Source organism: Agaricus bisporus (assembly GCF_000300575.1).
Source record: "Agaricus bisporus var. bisporus H97 unplaced genomic scaffold AGABI2scaffold_8, whole genome shotgun sequence".
NCBI classification, from domain to species: Eukaryota; Fungi; Basidiomycota; class Agaricomycetes; order Agaricales; family Agaricaceae; genus Agaricus; species Agaricus bisporus.
In genome coordinates, this window is record NW_006267371.1 from 1,923,344 (window position 1) to 1,935,632 (window position 12,289).

Here is a 12,289-nt window from a genome sequence, read left to right on the forward strand (position 1 = left end):
AATTCATGTTTGCTCTCATGAAGGCAAGGTTGATGCTCAAAATGTGGTATATTGGCTGATTGAAGAGGTCGTACAACATTGATGCTAAGCATTGTAAGACGGCGACTACTGACTAGGCGAAAGTCAAGGAGCTGTCTTCCTAGCGATCTTGAGTCGCCCAATTCAGAGCAAGAGAGGCCGTTCAGTGGTCTCCCAATGAACCATCTGGCCTCTGAGCGCCAGCCTGTAGCTTGCGCGAATGAATCAAGACAGCGGCATGCCAGGTTCCGTATGACTTGTAGATCTCCGATCAATGCTTCAGCCTGCCTGAAATACTGGTAGACCCAGAGACACTACTAAATGTTGACTCAGGATCAGCAGTTGTTTGAGACTGTTCGTCTTATACAAGAACAGTGGTTCGTTCATATTCTATCCGACTGTCAGTTCATTTCCTCGAGAAGTGCAAAAACACAGCTTACCAATGGAGTCCTACTAGAAATTTGCGGACTCTGTTGGAAAGAGAGATGTTTTTCCTTGCGGTAGCGCCGACAGTTCTTGTGAACTGCATTCCTGCGCAAACTTGAGTCAACAACAATTACAATCCCGTACCAATAGCCACTCACTCAAGGGACCTCAGTAGAAGCTTCAGAGAGGGGTTCTTGTGCGCCTCTGCGAAGACTTGAGCAAGTGTTTGAGAGTGGGATGCGAAGCACGTACTCAACGTGGCAATGAAAATCTTGATTACGTTAGCATCTGATCAGAGAAAAGATGTATTTGATAATTGATTTCACCTTAGTGAAAGATTTACAAGGACCTTCAAGATCGCCTTGTCCATCCTTACAGGCCGAAATACATATCTGAGTGAATTTAAACTAGGCTCGAAAGTGTCCCTAGTATTCATACTTACGACCCGGCCCTTACTATCCTCGGTGTCAAGGGCATTACGTCGCCTACAATAGCCCGTACAAGTCCTTCGGTTAGGATGATATTCCTTGTTCAGCGACGATTTCACCACTTCTTTTGCAAAGTATGCTGGACATGCAACCACGTCAGTGAATTTTTCTCCAAAGGTACGGCTGCTAGATTCAAGGACTACAAAAAGAATGGAGTTCATTTGCATATGGATATAAATTAATGACTCGTACCTCGGCGTCCTAGTCGGTGTACTATAACCAAAAAACATTAAACACCGATTGCTATGTCGAATAAATGATGACGCCTCACCTCTGCTGCGTGTGGAGCTGACCCTGTTGCACCTAGAATGATCGAGATCTACAAAACACAACTTTTAGAAATTGATCGTGATCGAGGAAGCTCTCACCCATTAATGTGTTAGAGTGACAAGTATCCCAGATTGCCTAGCAGATCGTGCTCACTGTCTGAATTAAACCGAACAACGGATAGAATACCTACCAGCATATGGGCGTTGGATTTTACTGGGTCAACGAGGTATTGTCGAATCATCTATTCTTCTCTAGCGTCTTGAGTAGAGAATGGCTTCAGGTCAAACGCACGTTGTCTCGAATGATTTTAGAATCGTCAATTCGTCCTCGCTCGTCGACGGCATCCACGGGGATGATATCTAACCATCTGGCCATCAGCAGCCTGAAAGGTGCTCAAAAAGTGCGAGCTCACACTCATCTTTACCATCCTCCTCGGGCCGACTTGCACCACCCTCCGCCTCGCTTTGGTCTTCGGGTTTCTGCTTCGCGTGTCCGCAAACTAAATGACGGGGAGCATGTAAGGTCTTTCAGAGAAAATATTGGGTTCACGCTTACAGAGGAATATATATTCGGCTTCTTCCCTACTCTCTACTACGAAACCCTCCAGATAACGCTTCTTCGGTGCAGGTTTGTTAGCTTTCATGTTATTGTGATTGACTGACTCACGATATTATCATACGTAGGGCCATCAAAGCCTTCCTCGTCGCTTAAAATGTAGATGTTTTCTTTCCGAAAGGCAAGAACATCTAAGAGAACAATAAGTAAAGGGACCCGCGTTATATAAGACGGAAGCAGTCGTGCCCAGCAAGAAATCCCTCATATGCCTAACATCTCGACAGGCACCGGAGATCCGCAGCTCACCACCTCGCCTGTAATTGCTTCCAATCAGAAGAGCCTTTCGAAGGGTAGGCAGTCTCTTGTGACCCATAAATGGGAAAGAAATCGTTTATTGGCAAAGTGAGCTTATAAGCAGTGAGGTGGCTGTGCATTGGCTGTGCACTGGCTATGCCGGGCGTTGGCATCCTGAGTGATCGCCGTCCCTAGGAATAGGACTGCCAAACTCACGCTTCACAGTATCGTGCAGAGAGGCATTCATGTAATTGAAAAGTCTAATTGCCTCAGGATGTAGGACGTGGAAGTATCATTTCTCATGATTTCTCGCCGGGTACGATCTCCGAGTTATGGTATTGCGTAAGTGATGACATGGACATCCCGGTTTTGCCAGGCATCCCGGTCTTGTGCATTAAATCAGATTCTTACATGCGTTAAATTCAAGGCGACCATCACATTGATAAAGCAATGAGGGGACACTAACTAACATTACATGAATGAGGAAGGGGCAAAGGGAGCCAAACCCCCCTGCACATGTCGATAAAAACATTGGGGGGTCTTTCAATCTGAATCACTGAGTCAGTGACTGGTACTTATAAGACTGGTAGCGGTCAGACCGATACTCTCACGCCCTTTGTTCCTATCTATCGATGTTCTGATGGCTTCATCTGAAGGTATCACACAAATTGTCAACGCAGCTTATAGTGAGCGTGCAGCGAAGGGAGTAGATGCTAACGGTATAATCAATGGTCGTTTTTTCTTTGTCTTCTCTTTGATGTCTCCTCCATAGTTTCCATTGCTGTCGCATCTGCCGTCGGGTACTCAACAACAGAACTTGCCAGCGTACCTTCAGGCTCGAGTCTCGGTCTGAGTTGTGGTACTCCAGTCAAAGATGCAAATCTTCGAGAAGTAGACCCTTTTTTTTGACATACGACGCGGTCTTACATTCAATCAGGGGGAGTCTGTCCTCGACCTTGGTTCGGGAGGTGGGCTGGATGTCTTTTTGGCCGCTGACCTAGTTGGAACCACTGGCAAAGTTGTCGGTCTCGATGGATCCAAGGTACGCGTCATTCTAGGATATATCCCAGTGGTCTTACCATTGTCAATTTGTATAGGCAATGGTCGACCTCTCACGGCAGAACGCTAAGGCTAAAGGAGTAAAGCCACCTCATGTAGCGTTCGCTCAGGCATCATTCACAGAAGAGCTGCCGATAGAACCATGTTCTGTGGATTGTGTTATCTCGAATTGTGTCCTAAATCTTTTGCCAGATGATGGAAAGGCTTTAACTTTGAGGGAGACGTATCGTGTCTTGCGACCCGGAGGGAGAGCTCATTTTAGCGATGTAGGCTGCTCACAAACTTGAATCCTAACCGAAATGCTAATCCTTCATAGATCGTTGCTATACGTGATATCCCGGCCGAACTAAAGGAAGACCCAGTTATGCACGTAAACTGTATATCTGGTGCCATCTCATGGCAAAAATATGAGGACCTTCTGCGAAAAGCTGGTTTCATTGGCAAGAGCTAGTCATTTTCTGTCTGCCCATGTGGCTCATATAGTATTCATCAACAGATATTTCTTTCTCTAACGTTACAAACGGACTCAGCGCATGCTGTACTGCACCATTGCAACTGACGAAATCCGATCGGCATCCGGCAACAGAAACTATATCCTCTTTTGATGTAGATAAATTCGTTGGTAAGGCTTCCTTTTTCAATGATCGTTGGCTACCTCACGCCACATAGCATCAAATCGAATTTTGGCTCGCAAGCCAGAGAGTCCCCAAGAGAAGATATCGTCCACGATTCTTAAACAATGGTGGGACGCGTATCCTCTCGTAAATTCATCTCCAGAAGCGATGACGGCGGAGGAAGTCGCTTCTCTCATTCGTGATCCGTCTAAGAACGTGCAAGATTTTGTCGTAGTGGACGTCCGGAGAAACGATCATGCTGTGAGCTTCAGTTTTATTTTTCGCTGATAATTGTGCTGATTGTCTATTGCCAGGGCGGCCACGTTAAGGGAAGCGTCCAATGTCCCGCACAATCCTTTTATGACGATGCACCAGCATACTTTGAGAAGTTCAAAGACACTGAAAAAGTCATATTTTACTGTCAGAGTTCCAACGGTCGCGGTCCACGCTGTGCTGGTTGGTAGGTCGCTCGCATTCAATCAGGTTTGACTTCATCTGAAAGTGTATTCCAGGTATCAGGACTATCTTGATTCCATGGGTTGTTCCTCTTCAAAAGCGTACGTTTTAGCCGGTGGCATCAAGGGATGGATGGGGAAATACAAAGGACAACACGACTTGATGGATTACGATTAAGTTTGCAAGACACATACTTCTCCGGTTCATCAGTACTTGGCTTCGCACAACGAAGTAGGTTCGTAATCTAGTGGGCGACTATAGTATATCATACGTAATCATCAATTATAAGGGAAGATGTTTGCTTTTTATACTGAAAAAGCATATGGTCGACTCGAGCGATGGATCTAACTACATGTGAGCATGAAGGTTATAGCATGTATATCAGTCGGTAGGTATCATGAGATATTTTGTTAGTGTAGCGGCCGCTAGGCCGCCTGCTTACAAACTAGTACGAGATCAAACTACCGCTTGGTCTATGAGCATCCATGCTGGCAGCTGTTGAGGCCGAAGTAAACATTAGCGGAGCCGAGAAATGTGACTCATATGCAGTCATACGAAGCTTCTGTTTCCAAATTCACATTCTGATGCCAGTTTTATAAGCCATAGGGCCTGTCTCCAAATGTTAGGCGCTCGACTAGTTCAACATTGATCGACATTAATCAAGGGTCGACTTTCCCACACTTGCGCTATGCCAATAAAAGTATCGCCGCCATCATTATCCGCCATCAGGCCGCCTAGCGATGCGCCTCCCATGACCTTCTGTAGCCCAATGAGGGTTTCCATTTCTTTTGTAGTTGCCAGATACGGATAGAAGGGCGGAGCGCGTTGTGACTCAGACGCGCTTCTACCCCGTTTCGTCCCAATTTGCGCTACCGACGTACTCCATTTAAAGGCTCCCGACAACCATGAGGCCTATTCCAGACCCCCCGCCCCTCCTGACTTGGTTATCTGACTCACTAAGCGCATCGTTAAAATGTCCTACGCCGGTTATTATACAGTGAACGCTCCTGCTTCTCCCGCATCCTCGTGGGGTACCGTATCTACCAACGCGCCAGCTTTTGCTAACGGTGGTTAGTAATCTTATTCTGTCTACTAAACATATGCTCAGTGTCGCGTACAGTGAATGCCATTTTTGGGCGACTATCAATTGATATAGCTGTATCCGTCATGCGTCAAGTTCCACCCGAAATTCTCTCAGAACAGGCCTTCACGCCTCCGCTCTCATATATCGTCCTTCGATCTGGTAATCAGGGAGAGTTTTATCAACCTGTACAGAATCCCAGCGGAATCACGGTCCAAGACCTCCTCACGGGAACTGTCAACATATATTACAACGCCATCAGCCATTCAGAAGCATCAAACCTGCCCCACACTACCATCATTGATGGGCGACACTCAACAAGTATCACTAGACCCCAAGCCTACCCGAGTAAACATCTTTTACGTCGAGTTGATCTGGTTCCAGGGCACACCCGGATATTCTCCGCTCAGCTGAGCTCAGATCGTACACAATGCTATGTTCATTTAAAATGACTTGAAGAACTCTTCACATATCGGACTTCCGAGATAGTTGCACCATAAACCCAATTCCTCTGACTCCCCTCACTCAACTCTGCACAAGGACTTTCATTGAATGTACTTTATTTTTATTATATTTACCCCCTCTCCATCCAAGTTGTAGCGTAAATTCGGACTCATGGAATAACATCAAATGCGTTGATTAGTCACAGACTCTCCATCAGAGGATAAGACAAGTTATAATCCTATTCGAAGATGAACCACATATATACATAAGCCCAACAAAAAAACCCCAGAAGAAGTTAGTATTACAAGCGCCAACCCATATACAAAAACAGATAAAAACAGAACAAAATGAAAGCCGGCCCCATGTATCAAGGACGAGAAAAAACAAGCTTTCCAAAAATTACTGACTGACCACCAAGCTTTTCACTTGCAATCTCAACGCCGACAAGTTTCGTCTTCCCACCAAGGAAATCAACCCGTCGAACTCCGGCCCCCCAGCCTCCGCCCATATCATTGCACCGCTTCTCATAAGCTCTTGTTGCTTTCCGTTGTGCCCGACTTGCATTGCCGAGTGAATCCCACTCCACTTGAGTGACACGGGCCGAGAGGGTGATGTGAATTGCATGTAGTACGTCCATATTCGTGACAGCTTCAGGAATACTACTTGAGCTGCTCGAACGCGACCCGGGCCTACCAGATGCCGTGGGCCCAATGTAAAACCTTTTACCGGAAGAACGCCCCATACTCCCAATGTGCAATTGATCTCCGCTGGTTGTTGCCACCACCTCCCAAGGAAGTTTATCGCATTTTAGGATGAAGCGACCGAAAGTGGGTGGTTCTGTGGCTGGCTGAGTAAGTGTGCAGGGAGGGATAGGCGAATGGGTATGCCTGTCAACAACGGTTTTAGAAGAAGGGGGGAAAATGATGTTAAAGGAGATGGGAGCTCGTTGAATACGGCCGTAACTCAAAAGTGGGTGCATGTGGATCGGTGTAGGCCGGTTGGGGTTTTGGAACGAAACGTGCGCGTCTGATGGTGGCAATGTTCGTTAAAATTATATAACCGGAGGGTGTTTTCACGTACGACGACTATGCGTAGAATCCCCCGAGCCATGTCCATGGGCACTGTGCTTTAATGCGGACCTTGGCTCATGAGAAGTTGATTGAGTCGCAACACTGCCGGAACTTGAATTACGTGAGGGAGGATACCGTTGGGGCGAATGATTAGAATAAAGGGACTGGTTTGATGATCGGACGCTTGCAAAAGAATGACTGGAATCAAAGGCAGGGTATTGTCCTAATGTTGCTGGCGATGTCTATGAGCTACAGCCCTATCGGAGAGCAACGTTGTGACTTACGACGTTCCTTCTGACTGCAGGTACGGTACAAAGGAACTTTTGAATTTGCATGATCCAACGAATGACTAGTGTGGTGAGTTGACATGTGAGGGTGGACATGGTGATTCCGCAACCCAGAATCTTTGAACGCGTGTCGTAAAGGAGAGGGAGAGTTGGCTCGAGCAGCAGTAAAGCTCGTGCTTCGCTCGCGCGTGGTCTGGATCGGGGCAGGTGGAGTTTGTCCGGGATCTGCGTAAAGGTACTTGAAGTGTTTGGACTTGGTAGGCGAGGTCGTCGTAGTAGAAGAAGCTGAACGTGAGTGCGACTGGCCACTCCTACCGGAGGACGACGTGCGAGCATTGCGGGCATCCGACTTGGAGGAATCGCGCCCCCAGAAAATGCTTCGCAAGTAAGACGCCATTTTTCTACGATCTAGGAGGAGTGCGTAGAGGTGGACAAGGTCAATGAAGCGTACTCCAATGGAGTATATATGCGGTTAGAAAAAATCATGAAGGTGGGAGGGAGGCAATAGTTTCGTAAGGCTCGGCCATGATCGGTACGACCGATTCTAGCGCAAGGGGCCGAACGAAAGCGTCGTGGTCGTCCAGAACCATCAGCATTTATCAAGAAAGAACGTCGGGCTGCACTGAATGAACCACCTGTTCATAACCATACCCTTGGCGATTTTTCACGATTGGACCATTGAGCCGAATTACGAACTTCCTGTTTGTAATATGAGGTAAAAAAATATGCATTGGGTAGGGGTAGTAGGGGAATAAACCCTAATAAAGGTGACAAGGCGCGAGAAAAGAAACATTTCAGGGTCCAAGGCCACAGCCGTTTACAAATCTTTATCATGCCTTCTGATCAAAAAGACCCTGAGCAATTTTCGTTTGGTCCAGTATCTCTTCTTCACAAGAAACAACTATCTCATCTTTCAGCGGTACAAGATGTTGACCACAGATCAGCAATTCATAGCATGAGTCTACTTTCGACGGTGAAGTTTGGAAACTACTTACCCTACTCGATTTCGTGAGGTGAAGCTAGACAGCAGGGTCAGCCGCGACCCCGAGCCATCGCGTCGTCTAAAGAGCACGCCGATAGACCCCCTCGTGTTCTGTTATGAGGTACAAATGAAGTAACCGCAGCAGCGACGCGGCTGATTGAATATTTATAAATACTTTCTGGATCGATCATCGCCCCCCTAGTTCGCCGACTCAACAAAGTCAGAAACTCATGGGAGAAAATCAAATTTTAGGACCTTGGAAATAAAAATACATTATTTATACGTGTCTTGTTATGTACTCTCGTCCTTCACGCGATTTTCACGTTGAGATCAAGGCTTACGATCACCCACAGGCCCCTACCGAGCAGGTGCAAACCACCATAATGTTGTAACACCAACAGGAAACGTATACATCGCCTGGAATTGTAACACGTTCGCTTAGCCAAGCGAAGAGGCAAAACGTCATAGAGGTCGGGGCTCACCTGCATGCCACGAAACTCGATTGTCGCTCGAACAGGGATCGGATCCCAATCTCCGTTTCTATTATCATTCCCTGAACGATGTCAGAAAGAATTTAATACCAATGCTGGTCGAAGGTATGAAAACAGCGAAGTCATATGGCTTTCACTCACAGTTCAGGACCACGATGGAGTAACGACGCCAATCGGTGGACGAGACTCTGCCTGTTACGAAGGCCGAGGCTCGAAGGGCCCATGAAAAGGAACCTCCCACGCTTACTCCAATTCGTTGTCCAAAAGGGCCACCACTGTCCTTTGGAAGAATTGCTTTGGATGTTTGAGCCATAGCGTAGACTATGCCGAAAACAAAGGCTTTAGTGTTTCTACCCACACACATTGTGACACATCACGCCTACATTCTTGATTAAATTCGTAGGTCCCATCCGAATTGACTGTGACAAGAGGTCTGCATCCTGGGCCTCCACAACTGTTGGTACCGGGAAGCTTTGGGTTACCACTTCCATCCAATGCAAAATTCCACATTAAACCCTTTAAAGGCATCAGTACCGCGTTCCAGAGTACATATTGCGAAATCAACCTACCGTCCGAGATCCCCGAGATATACTTCCAACCCATCTGGAAAGAGTATGAAAAAGCTTAGTAAACCGACTTCGGCCGAGAAAAACGGCTTGTACCACATACAGGTTATCGATATACCACTTGGATACGTGTGAGACGGAATGAACTATAACTCTTCACGGCAGAATCAACTCACTTTAATATCACTCCACCAGTCTGAACCGTACGTACCGGTACATTCCGTGAAGTAAACCTCCTAGGTATCGTCTTCAGGGGGGAATATTTGGTTGAATGTAGGAAAAGAGGTACCTTTGATGGGAATGAGCTCGTAAACGAGTCTTGGTTCGTGTATGATCCGGCATAGCAATGGAAGGCAACGCCATCGAATGAATTAGAACTACTTCGCATCTAGGAGCGTTGAGCGCGGTAGTCTCAGTCAGGTTTTCAAAAAATCGATGCGGTATGGCAGGCGGCGTACCAATTGAACAGGATATTGGCTTGCCGCATCCCAGTTGTGCTAGATGATTCGGGAGATAAGCTAGTGTATATATGAAGAAGATGAGCCCGAGAAGGCACTTACCTCGTAACCTATGATTTTTACATTCGAGAGTCCATTATTGTTCAACAATGCTCGAAGGCTTCCGCCAATTTGACCTTCTACCTGAGGTGTCATTGTGCACGAGGGATAGGTGGGATTACTATTTTGTGGCTCATTCTAGTTGACTGAGCATAGTCGGGAAATGACACTCCACCGGTGGCGTACCTGGATGCTAACAGCGTAGATAGGTATGCCCTCGCTGCGGAAGCCCTGGACCGACTTGAGGAGGTATATCGGATCTAAAATAGTGGAAGTAAATGTATCCTGACTTTGAATTGTGCGAGGACTCACAGACGCTAACCATGTCAGGCCTGAGGGATCCACCGTTCATCGTACCACCTGATTTCATCCACCCAGGCTACTCGTAGCGTTAAATAGCATATATAACGATCAAACAGAAACAGCCTTACAGGCGACCAAGGAACCAGGTGAACTTTGACATATCTGTTCACAGCCAGAATGTCATGTAAAACGTTGAAGACATAAGGCGGTATCTGCTTGATGCTAAAACTAGAGAAAGCGATGTCTCCGACTGTATCATCTAGACTATAGACTTGATGGAGTATAGCGGCATTAGCTCGTGGTGCGTTTGTGTGATAGAATTCAACCAAACATACTAGAGGGGGAGAAATCTGAAGCACCGATTGGGACACGGACGTAGTTGAGACCAGCCCCAGTACCACCATCAGTAGGGTTGAACATGGCGTTAAGGAGATTTTGGTAATTTCCATAGTTACGGTTCTACGCTTAACTTGAGTCCGCAGAAAGTTGAGTCAGTCAGTGTGTTACACACCTTCAGTTTATTCAAAACTGAGGCTGAAGAATCGGCTACGTAGATTGATTTATTATCTGTAAGTTAGAGGACGAAATAAACAGCAAAACTCACTGAGCGTGGCCCCAAAACCATCCATTGGTTGGAATAGGGATGCATCATCAATGACGATGCCGGCGTCACCCAGCATGGATCCAGCGGAAGAAAAATTGAGTGGTAAACTACCAGTGGCGCTGGCACCAACAGGTGAAAAAAGATTCGAGCGATCCCATGTCGTTTGCCACTAAGATGGGGAAGGCAAAGCACGAACAACGTGGTAAGAGCGGCAAGCCATAGGCCAAAGGGAAGGTGAAACAGTCACTGACGATGTCCCAAATTTGTTGAGACGAACCCAGAGTTATGAATCCGAGTAGAAGCAAAATTCCTCGATGAGCCATTGATTCGACAAGAATTAGCTCCTCGAACGCTTTACAGCAGTGGGTCGAACGTGTCTCTTGATACAATCCTGAGAAACAGACAGGTCATTATATACGACGTGCGTTCCGAGATCCTGACTTGATTTGTCCATCTGACCTCCTCACGAGGACTTGGAGGTGGGACGGATAGTCAAGCCGAAGCATGGAGCGCACGTCGACTTACGGAGCATATAGAATCATGTACCGAATGAAGGACGGTCGGCCCTCCCAAGGCTACTAGTCTCTTGCACACACGCATCATAGCTCTTAAAACGCGTGCAACTGCGGCCTGGTGATTCATAAGTATCCACCGAACGGTGGGCTTCATAACGAGGATATGATACCTACCATTTGGTCATGACCATCTCCACAGATGTGAGGGAGAAGGAGAAAGCAGACCGCATTTGGGAGATGCTGAGATTACAACAGGTGGTTAAAAGGACATCTGTGTAAGCATAACAAGCTGACAGCTCAAGGAAGTAAATGAACAGTAGGGGCTGAGTTGAGCATCATGTTTGCCTCGGTCATCGGGAGGATAAACTTCGAAAGTCTTGGACATATATATTGCTGGGTTTTAGCAGTGTAATAACAATGCCCCTTTGAACTGGAGAATCAACACCAACTGCGTCTGAGAACGGCCGGACCAACTCACGCTGTCTACATTCATCCTTAGGTTTCCTGCCACATAATCAAGCTCTCCGATACCCGGTTCATCCATTGTTGCTCCACGCATTCTTTACCAATGTTGATTGGACGATACAGTAGTACTGGAAATGGAGACAAAGACCTCGCAAGGTTCAACTCATAGAACCATTCAACGAGAGGTGACTTATCGGCCAGTGTGCCACCTCACGTAGAGACTTATTTCAGATCTTTGCCATCAGGATGAATTTCGGCATCAACTTCATGCGTACGAAAGTTCCGAACACGCGATGACCCGAGGCAAAGGAATGCCGGCCGTGTAAAACGTCAAAAAAGGTCTATTGTCGCGATATTGCTGACGGCAAAGGTAGTGTGCCGTTTTCGCTGATTAGTTTGGGAATCGAGCGAAAGCTTTCGAGTCGGGTGAGTGAGAGCGCTTCCAGGTTGAAATTCAACTTTCTCTGCCTCGCGTCGCGACCCTGATAATACGACCACCGACCAGACCTGAATGAGAAACGTTCGGAACGGGCAAGACCTTTCGTGGGTAGGCCACATGAGTGGAAGATGCTGAAATTAGGATGATCACGTGCTGTCGATTTCTTGTCATCAGTACCACTCGCAAGATGTGAAGGAGTAGATCCAGAAGAATCTGTACGGAACTGGTGAGGTTGATCCATGTTTGATAAAGATCAATTGAAGTCAAGATATCGTCATTCTCAAACAATTAAAGTATTCGTTGTG

The 12,289-nt window shown here is 46.8% G+C and overlaps 5 protein-coding genes across 5 annotated transcripts; 2 read left to right on the forward strand and 3 right to left on the reverse strand.

The window, feature by feature from the left end:
- Nucleotides 1-31: 31 nt before the first annotated feature.
- Nucleotides 32-2,122, reverse strand: AGABI2DRAFT_194385 (hypothetical protein). The gene is made up of 15 exons (XM_006463541.1): nucleotides 2,004-2,122; nucleotides 1,869-1,948; nucleotides 1,758-1,818; nucleotides 1,615-1,701; nucleotides 1,494-1,561; nucleotides 1,393-1,443; nucleotides 1,301-1,337; nucleotides 1,204-1,251; nucleotides 1,125-1,145; nucleotides 887-1,071; nucleotides 771-836; nucleotides 697-715; nucleotides 603-648; nucleotides 459-549; nucleotides 32-408 (listed from the first exon to the last, which is right to left on the reverse strand). Exons 1-15 carry the CDS (start codon nucleotides 2,020-2,022, stop codon nucleotides 298-300), a joined length of 990 nt encoding a protein of 329 aa, XP_006463604.1. The 5' UTR covers nucleotides 2,023-2,122; the 3' UTR covers nucleotides 32-297.
- A 525-nt stretch (nucleotides 2,123-2,647) lies between these two features.
- Nucleotides 2,648-4,480, forward strand: AGABI2DRAFT_194386 (hypothetical protein). Its single transcript, XM_006463542.1, has 9 exons — nucleotides 2,648-2,770; nucleotides 2,824-2,942; nucleotides 2,989-3,093; nucleotides 3,149-3,376; nucleotides 3,427-3,550; nucleotides 3,607-3,732; nucleotides 3,780-3,985; nucleotides 4,039-4,184; nucleotides 4,237-4,480. Exons 1-9 carry the CDS (start codon nucleotides 2,692-2,694, stop codon nucleotides 4,355-4,357), a joined length of 1,254 nt encoding a protein of 417 aa, XP_006463605.1. The 5' UTR covers nucleotides 2,648-2,691; the 3' UTR covers nucleotides 4,358-4,480.
- A 673-nt stretch (nucleotides 4,481-5,153) lies between these two features.
- Nucleotides 5,154-5,713, forward strand: AGABI2DRAFT_120420 (hypothetical protein; the record flags this gene model as incomplete). The annotated part of the gene is made up of 2 exons (XM_006463543.1): nucleotides 5,154-5,250; nucleotides 5,301-5,713. The coding sequence occupies 2 exons, from the start codon at nucleotides 5,154-5,156 to the stop codon at nucleotides 5,711-5,713; spliced, it is 510 nt and encodes a 169-aa protein (XP_006463606.1).
- A 350-nt stretch (nucleotides 5,714-6,063) lies between these two features.
- On the reverse strand, nucleotides 6,064-7,129 carry AGABI2DRAFT_194387 (hypothetical protein). Its single transcript, XM_006463544.1, has 3 exons — nucleotides 7,060-7,129; nucleotides 6,786-7,007; nucleotides 6,064-6,731 (listed from the first exon to the last, which is right to left on the reverse strand). The coding sequence occupies exon 3, from the start codon at nucleotides 6,682-6,684 to the stop codon at nucleotides 6,073-6,075; it is 612 nt and encodes a 203-aa protein (XP_006463607.1). The 5' UTR covers nucleotides 6,685-6,731; nucleotides 6,786-7,007; nucleotides 7,060-7,129; the 3' UTR covers nucleotides 6,064-6,072.
- Nucleotides 7,130-8,401: 1,272 nt separating this feature from the next.
- Nucleotides 8,402-10,888, reverse strand: AGABI2DRAFT_74074 (hypothetical protein; the record flags this gene model as incomplete). Its single annotated transcript, XM_006463545.1, has 17 exons — nucleotides 8,402-8,461; nucleotides 8,527-8,584; nucleotides 8,673-8,856; nucleotides 8,919-9,051; nucleotides 9,105-9,138; nucleotides 9,205-9,221; nucleotides 9,278-9,337; nucleotides 9,391-9,489; nucleotides 9,560-9,598; nucleotides 9,662-9,796; nucleotides 9,845-9,918; nucleotides 9,971-10,037; nucleotides 10,090-10,232; nucleotides 10,297-10,420; nucleotides 10,473-10,507; nucleotides 10,566-10,734; nucleotides 10,817-10,888. 17 exons carry the CDS (start codon nucleotides 10,886-10,888, stop codon nucleotides 8,402-8,404), a joined length of 1,503 nt encoding a protein of 500 aa, XP_006463608.1.
- Nucleotides 10,889-12,289: the final 1,401 nt, after the last annotated feature.